The 11,529-nt window shown below is 39.1% G+C and overlaps 1 protein-coding gene across 1 annotated transcript; it reads right to left on the bottom strand.

The window, feature by feature from the left end:
- Nucleotides 1–4,553: 4,553 nt before the first annotated feature.
- LOC115192356 (regulator of G-protein signaling 4) lies at nt 4,554–11,206 on the bottom strand. Its single transcript, XM_029750754.1, has 5 exons — nt 11,033–11,206; nt 10,663–10,761; nt 7,607–7,668; nt 6,387–6,550; nt 4,554–5,974 (listed from the first exon to the last, which is right to left on the bottom strand). Exons 1-5 carry the CDS (start codon nt 11,074–11,076, stop codon nt 5,738–5,740), a joined length of 606 nt encoding a protein of 201 aa, XP_029606614.1. The 5' UTR covers nt 11,077–11,206; the 3' UTR covers nt 4,554–5,737.
- Between the last annotated feature and the right edge of the window lie 323 nt (nt 11,207–11,529).

The following is an 11,529-nucleotide window of genomic DNA, read 5'->3' on the forward strand; positions in this document are numbered from 1 at the left end:
AGGAGGCAGAATGAATGAGCCAATTGGAAACTGGGGATGATTAGGTGACCATGATGGTATTAGGGCCCTGATCAGGCTGGAACGAATAGACCAGACCCAGCAGCTATCGCATAGGTGTATATGGGAGAGCCACCCCTTATGTAGCCCGGAACTGTGACCATTTTTTCAATGGTAAACAGCCTGATTAAGACGTCTTCATATATCCACCATGTTTTGCTCTTATTGCACAGATCCACAAGACTATTGGTAATTCTAAATAGAATATCTCAGCCTAACATATTATTTATTGACAATTGGCTGTAAAAATAGATTTAAACTCAGTATCATGTCAAAGCGCAAGGCAGATGATCTCAAGCCCAGGACTTGGTCCATGAAAGAGTGTGGTCACTGCCACATACTTTTGGAAAGACAGCATGCTACGAATGTAAAGCTAGGTTCTAAAATAAATCTTCAATGGACAGTTGAATGGCAAGACACAGCCACCTATCTAGACGAATTGCCATTTCAGCAAGAACAGAGCAAGGAGTTATTTTGGCAGGATGAACATGGTGCGTGTGTGCGTGTTTATTATTACGGAGTTGTTTGTGTCTTCTCTATAAAAGCATTCATAATTTTGTCCCCCAGTAGCCTATTCTCCAACTAACAACTAGTGTACATTGATAATATATCATAACAATTCATAAAGTAGGCTACTTTATTGCCGGGCCTTTCAGGTCCCTGTTAATTTTCAATGTCATTCTATCAGAAATATTTGGGACCAAGAACCTGATGGTCACTCTGACAGAGCTCCAGCGTTCCTCTGTGGAGATGGGAGAACCTTACAGAAGGACAACCATTTCTGCAGCACTCCACCAATCAGGCCTTCATGGTAGAGTGGCAGACGGAAGCCACTCCTCAGTAAAAGGCACATGACAACCCGCTTGGAGTTTGCCAAAAGGCACCTAAAGGACTCTCAGACCATGAGAAACAAGATTCTCTGTTCTGATGAAACCAGGATTGAACTCTTTGGTCTGAATGCCAAGTGTCACGTCTGGAGGAAACCTGGCACCATCCCTACGGTGAAGCGTGGTGCTGGCAGCATCATGCTGTGGGGGTGTTTTTCAGCTACAGGGACTGGGAGACTAGTCAGGATCGAGGGAAAGATGAACGGAGCAAAGTACAGTGAGATCCTTGATGAAAACCTGCTCCAGAGAGCTCAGGCCCTGAAACTGGGGCAAAGGTTCACCATCCAACAGGACAATGACCCTAAGCACACAGCCAAGACAACACAGGAGTAGCTTCAGGACAAGTCTCTGAATGTCCTTGAGTGGCCCAGCCAGAGCCCAGACTTGAACCTGATCAAACATCTCTGGGGATACCTGAAAATAGCTGTGCAGTGACGCTCCCCATCCAACCTGATAGAGTTTGAGAGGATCTGTAGAGAAGAATGGGAGGAACTCCCCAAATACAGGTGTGCCACGCTTGTAGCATCATACCCATGAAGATTCAAGGCTGTAAACGCTGCCAAAGGCCCTTCAACACAGTACTGAGTAAAGGTTCTGAATACTTATATAAATATATTTCAGAGTTTTGTTTGTAATACATTTGCAAAATAAATTGAAAAGCTGTTTTTGCTTTGTCATTATGGGGTATTGTGTGTAGATTGATGAAGGGAAAATAATATTTAATCAATTTTAGAAGATGCTATAATGTAATAAAATGGTGAAACAGTAAAGGGGTCTGAATACTTTCCAAAGTCAAGGGGTATGAATACTTTCTGAAGGCATGATATGTTTTTAGAATCTGGTAAGTTTTACAATAGCAGCCTTTCGTTCATTTTTGGAAGTTTTAAAGTAAGTGACTAAACAGAAAAAACAACTTGGTGAAACTGGTTTTTATTTACATATACATTATAAATAATCGTGCCAAGAATAGAAGCAGAAAATAAATATAAAAAATGATTATTACAATGAATATCTAGCTATTTATCATAATAGGAGGGGAGTAGGAGTAATGTGTAAACAAAACTCACAGAACCATATACTGTAATGATATCAATTGCATTACCAATAGTATCAATATCAATGATATATGATAGCCTAATAAGACACGTTCATCTGCCCTATTTGTCCATCGCCAATAACTTTACAACATAAATAATTCACAATAAGCAGTACAGGGAGATGTTATCAAAATACAATACCAACAAAGCTATAATCGGAAAGGTTTTCATAGAATGAACACAAAGCTTAAAGCCATGTATATTTAAGCTAAATGTTAATGGTTGAATAATAAGAGTGACATAAAGTAGACCAATACATTGAAGTAGACCATTCACATGTATTAAAAGCTATGGAAGAAGATGCTCAGCACTGCCAGTTGTGCTGTGATTATATCATTCTGTAGGGGGGGTTGCTGCCTTCATGCAGTGGAATGAAGCTGAGGGACAACATTGAAATTGTTCAGATGATGTCCATACATCTGTGGGTTAACTTTATTATTTGTTTATTTGGATCCCCATTAGCTTTTGCAAAAGCAGCAGCTTCTCTTCCTGGGGTCCACAAAAAAACACAAAACATGACAAGTAACAAAACACTGATATATTGATAGACAAGAAAAGTCACACAAATAAAAAATATAATGATACACAAACAATGCAACTTAAAAATAATACAAACAATACAACAAAAACATGTGTGTGTTAAAGTGTGTCTCTCTGTGTGTGTGTGTGTGTGTGTGTGTGTGTGTGTGTGTGTGTGTGTGTGTGTGTGTGTGTGTGTGTGTGTGTGTGTGTGTGTGTGTGTGTGTGTGTGAGTACCCTCACAGTTTTACTGTTTGCTTGAGTAATTGGAGATGGAAGGGAGTTCATGGCTCTGGTCATCCCTGTGGCTCAGTTGGTAGAGCATGGTGTGTGCAATGCCAGGGTTGTGGGTTCAATTCCCACGGGGGGCCAGTACAAAAAAAATGCATGAAATGTATGTATTCACTACTGTAAGTCGCTCTGGATAGGAGCATCTGCTAAAATGTAAAATAAAACTGACTATTGCTGTGGACTTGGGGACTGTGAAGAAACCACTGGTGGCATGTCTTGTGTGATATGTATGGGTGTCTGAGCTGAATCTTATTTTATTATGCAGATAATCTGGATTTTATCACAGTAATATCTATCATAAAAACTAGAAGAGAAGCAGTTCTTCTCTCGTCAGTCCTCAACCAGGAAAGACTTGCATGCGTGTTGTTGATGTTAGTTCTGTATGTGCAGTTAATGGCAAGGAACCAGGTCTTCTTCTAGGATTTTTCCTGTGCTTAGCTCCAGTCCTTTACAATTACAAGCATATCCATAACATGATGCAGCCACAACAATGCTTGAAAATATGGAGACTGGTACTCAGTAATGTGTTATATTGGATTTTCCCCAAATATAACACTTTGTATCCAGGACAAAAATGTTATTGCTTTGCCATATTTTTGCAGTTTTACTGTAGTGCCTTGTTGAAAACAAGATGCATGTTTTGGAATATGTTTTATTCTGTACAGGCTTCCTTATTTTCCCTCTGTCAATTAATATTGTGTAGTAACTACATGTTATTGATCCATCCTCAGTTTCTTCTATCACTGCCATTAAACTCAGTAACTGTTTTAAAGTCACCATTGGCCTCATGGTGAAATCCCTGAGCGGTTTCCTTCCTCTCCGGCAACTGAGTTAGGAAGGACGCCTGTATCTTTGTAGTGACTGGGTGATACACCATCCAAAGTGTAATTCATAACTTCACCCTGCTCAAACGGATATTTAATGTCTGGGTTTTTTTTACAAATAGGAGCCTTTCTTTGCGATGCATTGGACAAACTCCCTGGTTTTTGTGGTTGAATCTGTGTTTAAAATTCACTGCTCGACTGAGGGACCTTACAGATAATTGTATATGTGTGGGGTACAGAGATTAGGTAGTTTTAACAAAAGGATGTTAAACACTATTACTGCACACAGAGTGAGTCCATGCAACTTATTATATGACTTGTTAAGCACATTTTTACTCCTGAACTTATTTAGGCTTGCCGTAACAAAGGGGTTGAATACTTACTGACTCAAGACATTTCAGCTTTTCATTTTTAATTAATTCGATGTTTTTGTTGAAAAACATAATTCCACTTTGACATTATGGAGTATTGTGTGTAGGTCTGACAAAAAATCTAAATGTTATAACACAACAAAATGTGTAAAATGTCAAGGGGTGTGAATATTTTCTAAAGGCACTGTAGCAAATAGCAGTGGCAATACAGTCTGCTACCATTCCCAATAGTTTCCCATCAAGGTTGTCTATACCCAGTGGTTTTTTGATTACTGATTGATAACCATAGGTTTTCCACCTCTCCCACACTAAATTGACCATTCAAAACAGCAATCCGTCTCTTTCATTATTAGATATTTTATACAAAAATATGGTGTTTCACTGTTAATTGTTGTCATTTCACTTCAGAGTTTTTCCACTTTACTAGTGAAATGACTGGCAATATCTGCCCATGACATCATTTAAAGTACTCCAAAGTATTTTCCATTGTGTTTTATGTTACTTATCTTTTTTTGGTAATATAATTTCTTCTTCTTTTTGTTAAGTTTACAGTATGTCAACCAATCAGCTGAGCAGTCTGACTTGTTTGCCACCTCTTCTGCATTATTTATTTGAACCATAACAATTTTTCAATTCATCATCAATCAATCAGGCTCTAACAGTTCGTTTCTTAACTGGTGCATGCATGCTTGTCAACAATTGGAATTAATCATTAATACATTACTTTAGGCCCAACCTTTGGCTTTCCTTGTTATTGCCACAATGTTATGGTCACTACAGCTAATGGAAACTAGTATTGCCTTGGAGCAAAGCTCTGCAGCATTAGTGAAGATATGATCAATACAAGGGGATGTCACAGATCCAACACTATTAGTATGCACTCTAGTTGGTTTAGTGACAACCTGAGTCATATTACAGGCACAGTCACAAGCTTCCTCTTGAGAAGACAGCTATCTGCTAACCAATCAATGTTCAGGTCACCCAGAAAGTGGGATAGGGATGGATAGAGAGGTAGTTCCTCATTGTTTTTCCCTGTGTTGTGAATCAAAACATCACCTGGTCATGACTTCATCGGGCAGGTTAACAGAGGACAAGTGAGCTACACCTCAGCAGTGCACAAACTAGCCTAAGGTAAAGCAATGATAGAAAAACAAAAATATCAGTCAGGTGAAAGGAGCTTTTAACACCAATCCAGACATAGTTATCTCCATTCAGAAACGATAATCTAATTTAACACTCAGTTTGAGGAAGTGCATTTTCAAGCTGGAAAGCATTATTGGTGTACATGCATGACTTAGCTTTGAGCACTTGATGAAAGCCAGACAGAGGGGATACAGGGAGCTGACCAGAGTGAAATGCCTGTTTGAATCATTTGACTCTTGTTAGAGCTCAGGAAGATATTACATGGAAAGAAAGTAGACCCTCACAAAACAATGAAAATCAGGAGAAAGAGGATGATATTTCATCCTGAAAATCACATCTCTGATCGTTTTCTTCTCTCCCTCTCCAAGCATACCCTAGTCTGAAAGATAAGCTATTTGTGATACGTGTTGAAATAGTTCTCTTGAACAACGGACAGAAAAAAATCTAAATCCACCCACTCATAATAATGTTTTCTCTTCAAGACTACCTACTCTTTCCCTCATGACAGAGTGCTTTAATTGTCAATGTTTCTCTCTCTCCATCTCTGTCTATGCACCACCGTTCTCAGAACAGCCTCTCATCCCTCCCCTTTTCTCCAGAGCACTGAGTTGGGTGGTGGTGGGCAACGGGGACAGATCCTGGATCAGTTTGGAACAGAGGAACCTTCTGTATGAATCTTTCTCCATCAAAGTGAAGATCTTCTGCTGGGCGTTGTCGAAACAGGATGGGCCGGCATTAGACAGGTTCTGTCTGGTCTCCTCTCGCGTTGCCGAGTCCAAGTTCACCTGATAGGGAGAGGGAACAGCAGATATATAAGTAATGAAATACAACATGGATACTGTATCAACAAAAGGTGCCATAAAAAGCGCTATAAAAATCCAAAACGGCAATCATAAAGGAACAATCACAGGTGCTTTTAGAAAGGGAGGTTAAAGGTTAAAGAGGAAAAAGAGGATACATCAACAGGATGTATGAAGTGTTTTCAGAATCCATGTCAAAGGCACTCATGCAGGAATATTAAAAGCTTTTATATTAATGGAGAAAACTGATGTATGGAAAGAGCCAGGTCATTACTCATAAGTGTATTATGACTCCAACAGGTCTGTGTAACACAGAATACTGCCTTTGAATGAAACCATGTCGGGATAGCAGAGATTACCAAGGGAAAATTTAAGCCAATTTTTATTTCCATTTTACCTCGTTAAGAGCATCTGCCGCGATGTACTGGCCATAGATCTGTTTGGCTTTACCTGCCATATTTTTGGGGGCTGACATTTTGTATTTCTCACAAGCTTTCCAGAACTCCATGTTCTCCTGGCTGAACTCTGCCTTCAGGAAGGTAGTGAACACCGTACGGCCAGCTGAAAGACAGACAAAGAGAGAGAGAGAAAAAGGATAGATTAGTCAGGTGCTGGGTTTTACGATGTATATGAAGCTACACACTATTATGCTCCTAATGAAATGCTCCTAAAGAGAGAAACAGAGAGCATCCCTCTGAAGGGAGTCATGGAGGAAGCTATGGAATGTTGGAGGTCAAGGCCAGGATGGTTCTCAGGAGGCCGTTGCTCCTACTCCGTGTCCCCACAGAAAGCCTGACACCACAGGGACCATCAGCTAGCTCACACACACACACACACAGACACAGACACCCACACACACACACACACACACACACACACACACACACACACACACACACACACACACACACACACACACACACACACACACACACACACACACACACAGAGAGAGAGAGGGTGTAGAGCAGCAGACCCTCAGGGGCCACCCAGCATTGCCTCCAGACACGTAGCACATGACCAGAGCATGAGAACACAGCCGAAGAGCCATGTAAAGTCCCCAACAACCTACAGCCAAGTACCCTACAGCCCACACAGGCGTCATGATAGTCTCTTAAACAGAGAGACAGGGGTCAGAGAGACAAGGGAGAGGGAGATATGAATGTCACTCAAGTTAAAGTGTTTGAAAACATGTAGTCTTGTATTGTGGTGTAACACTAGTGTTGTGGGTTGGTAATAGGTAGTGGCAGAGTTTTAACAAAGATTTAGGACTTCTACACAAGGGGCAGCAGAGAGCTTCATTCAAATGTTTTTTTTACAACTTCTTAATTCATAAAACCACCATCCCATTATCGAAGGTGTTTTCGCATTTGAGCAAGATAGACTCCCCGATTCTACATTAGCAGGGCGGCAGTGGTTAAGAACATTGGGCCAGTACCCAAAAGGTCTCTGGTTCGAATTCCCGAACTGACTAGGTGAACAAAAATCTGTCAATGTACCCTTGAGCACTTAACCTTAATTCCTCCTGTACGTAGCTCTGGGTAAAAGTGTCTGCTACATTACTAAAATGTAAATGTATGTCCATAAGATGTCTCCTTTGATTTGTGACAAACTCACCTTCACTATTCATCAGGTTGTTGAAGGACAGTTTCCATTTCTCCACATCAGCAGGTGAAACTCTAAAACCAGAGAAAGAGCATAATCAGTATATTGGGATTAACAATAATATTTTCAATATTTCGGGCCTCCCGAGTGGCGCAGCAATCTAAGGAACTGCATCGCAGTGCTGTGTCGCAGCCGGCCATGACCAGGGCGTCGCACTATTGGCCCCGCGTCATCTGGGTTAGGGGAGGGTTTTGCCAGCCGGGTTGTCCCATTGTGCTCTAGCAACTCCTGTGGCGGATGCTGACACGGTTGGCAGGTATATGGTGTTTCCTCTGACACATTGGTGCGGCTGGCTTCTGGGTTAAGTGAGCATTGTGTCAAGAAGCAGTGCGGCTTGGCGGGGTTGTGTTTTGGAGGACGCACGGCTCTCGACCTTCACCTTTCCTGAGTCCGTCCGGGAGTTGATGGGACAAGACTGTAACTACCAATTGGATATCACGAAATTGGGGAGAAAAGAGGGGTATGTATATATATATATATATATATATATATATATATGGGTTTTGTTGTAAAACGCTATATATTGATTGTTTAGCTGGAATGGAATGTTCATATTCTGTATTTGACAGTGATTTGTGGATGTCTCACCTAGCTATCTGAAGATGAATGCACTTACTGTAAGTCTCTCTGGAAAAGAGCATCTACTAAAATCTCAAATGTAAATATTTTCAAATAGATCTCATATAATTGTATTGATTCATTTAAAAAAGTTTTAATAATGATGTCACAAATGTATAATTTGTACAGTTCTTTTTAAAAATGAAGTTCTTTATTACATTTGACTGTGTAAAACCTAGCAGTACTACTTATTCCTCCTGAGAGTGAGGCGGATATATAGGATTTTGCAACAAAACATTATATGTGTGTCTGAAATGAAACTATCAAGTGATAGATTTCAAACAAATATATGTCTGTCATTGAACAACAAATCCCATAATTAAATGGTGAAATAACACACCAATCTCTTTTAAATAATAAAAGCTAATATACCAACATTTCTGAAATTTTAATGAAACTCTTCAATTACTTTCACATACATTTCGAAGTAAGTATTCAGATATGATCTATCTTTAAAGAAAATTAGTTGAATACTGGAATGTATTTGGAAATACACTTGGAAACTACTGTCATGTATTTTAAAATACTAAAATACAAACTCCCATGCATTTGACCCAGGTATTTGAAAATAGTATTTGGAATAAGTATTTGAAAGTAGGCTATTTAGAGGAAATTAATGGAAAATACTTTCAAATACTTCCAATATAATTAGTTGATTCGGGCCACATTATTGAAAAGAATCAAATACACAGAAAATAATTATATAAAAACACATAATCAAATACACATGTATTTGAACCCAAGTCGGATTTCAGTACATCCGTTGTGTGTTGATATCCCACAGTTCTTGACCTGCAAATTGCTAACGGCCTATATTTTAATGATACAAGCAGATGTCATATTTATCATCTTACATAATTCTCTTTACAACAGGACATAAGCTACTGTGTTTTCCATGAGCATCAACCATACCGTATACACCTCTTTGAGTTAATGAGTAACCAAGCATACTAAAACATGTCAATTAAGTATTAAAAGTACAATTTACAGTTTTTGTCGGGAAGTACATTATTTCACACTAGCTGCAATCAGATTATCAAAGTTTATCAACATTACTGCAGTGGCGGAAAAGTACCCAATCGTCATACTTGAGTAAAGGTATACTTCAGTAAACTTAATAGAAAGTTACTCAAGTAAAAGTGAAAGTCACCCAGTAAAATATTACTTGAGTAAAAGTCTAAAAGTATTTGGTTGTAAATATATTTATGTATCAAAAGTACATTTAATTGCTCAAATATACTTAAGTATCAAAAATAAAAGTAAAACTATAAATCATTTCAAATTCCTTATATTAAGCAAAGCAGACGGCAACATTTTCTTGTTATTAAAATTTACGAACGATGCATTTGTATTTAGTGAGTCTGCCAGATCAGAGGCAGTCGGGATGACCACGTGCTATCTTGATAAGTGCATGAATTGGAGAATGTTCCTGTCCTGCTAAGCATTCGTCATGTAACGAGTACTTTTGGGTGTAAGGGAAAATGAATGGAGTAAAAAGTACATTATTTAGGAATGTAGTGAAGTAAAAGTAAGAAAAAAATAAATAGTAATGTAATGTACAGAAACCCCCCAAAACACCTTAAGTAATACTAAATAATAAACTATTTTTACTTAAGTACTTTACACCACTGCATTACTGTAAATTGTGAAGATAGTTAAGGGGTTGCATTTATTTGTTTTCACTCCAAGCACACTAATTAGATTAGTCCTAATGAAAGGAAAGGTCAGGCTGGATATTGTCTAAGCTAACTTGTTTAGGAACAGCAATGTTCCAGGGGGAGGACTCCAACACAGCAAATCAACCTGCGTTAAAGTTCTTTACCTACGTGCACATTGGTTATTGCCTTGAGAGTTTCATTCCCCATGGTGTGATAAATTAATTTATTAGAATCTGAATGCCGTTTTATCTATGATATCTGGTATGTTGTTCAATATTATGTATGATGATTAGAATCAAGTGTTTGTTTGCTGCTCTCATACAACAGGTCTCCCTTGTCTCGATGTCCTTTAGAAATAAATGATATATCAATCAACACATTCAAGGTTAAAAGGTTTCAGTATTCACAGTATCCACTGTGATTATTATTATCTGACCCTGCTGGTCATCTATGAACGTTTGAACATCTTGGCCATGTTCTGTTATAATCTCCACCCAGCACAGCCAGAAGAGGACTGGCCACCCCTCAGAGCCTGGTTCCTCTCTAGGTTTCTTCCTAGGTTCCGGCCTTTCTAGGGAGTTTTTCCTAGCCACCGTGCTTCTACATCTGCATTGCTTGCTGTTTGGGGTTTCAGGCTGGGTTTCTGTACAGCACTTTGTGACATCGGCTGATGTAAAATGGGCATTATAAATACATTTGATTGATTGATTGATTATTCTCCAGTACACTCACCTCTTGGCAATGTTGGTCTTCTCTTTTATCTGTTCCTTGTCTGGTGGAAACTCAGGCTTATGGAGCAGAAATCCAATCTTGTGCTTGATGTCTTTGGCACTAAGGGTGGAGAAGTAGAGTGAGTAGTGTTAGGCAACAGAATGTATAAATATCAAATTAAGACACAGACGTGTGTCCTATTATTCTAGCAGAACCAAGATGCCTGACACGCAAGGCTTGTATTCAACATACAATACTGTCTGAAAATATCCCATTACAGTACACATATTACATCATTTATTTGTTAGGATTTCACATGTATTACATGTCTGTTACTAGTGATCTAAAACAATATAATAACAACCTCAAACAACTAAAATAGCCATCTTACCTTTTCATACAGGTCGCAGGCAGTGTTGCTAATCCCTTACACATGTTGCCTCTTTGCTAAATCCAAATCAAGGAGAATTATTTGCAGTGGTTTTGAGCGCAGAGGAAAAGGTTGTAATATTATGACTGGTAGTCCTTTCAGTAAGTCGGCAGTACGCTCTGTCTTAGTGAAGCCTCCTCCCACAGTTGGGGTTTTATACAGCTACAGTGCTGCAACGCTGACGAAGAGCCAATCACATCCCTCACTGGGCTAAGTATGCTCTCTTAATTTTCTCAAAGAGGAGAAATGATATGAGAAGGGAGAAGAGCACAGAAGTGGGTAACAAAACTCATGTTCCTTTGATCTACATGCAGGTTAGCAGAAACACACACATACTTACAGTTTTTGTCCGTAAGTACATTATTTCACACTAGCTGCAATCAGATTATCAAAGTTTATCAACATTACTGCAGTGGTGGAAAAAATACCCAATTGTCATACTTGAGTAAAAGTATAGA

This window comes from Salmo trutta, chromosome 4 (assembly GCF_901001165.1).
Source record: "Salmo trutta chromosome 4, fSalTru1.1, whole genome shotgun sequence".
Classification (NCBI taxonomy): domain Eukaryota; kingdom Metazoa; phylum Chordata; class Actinopteri; order Salmoniformes; family Salmonidae; genus Salmo; species Salmo trutta.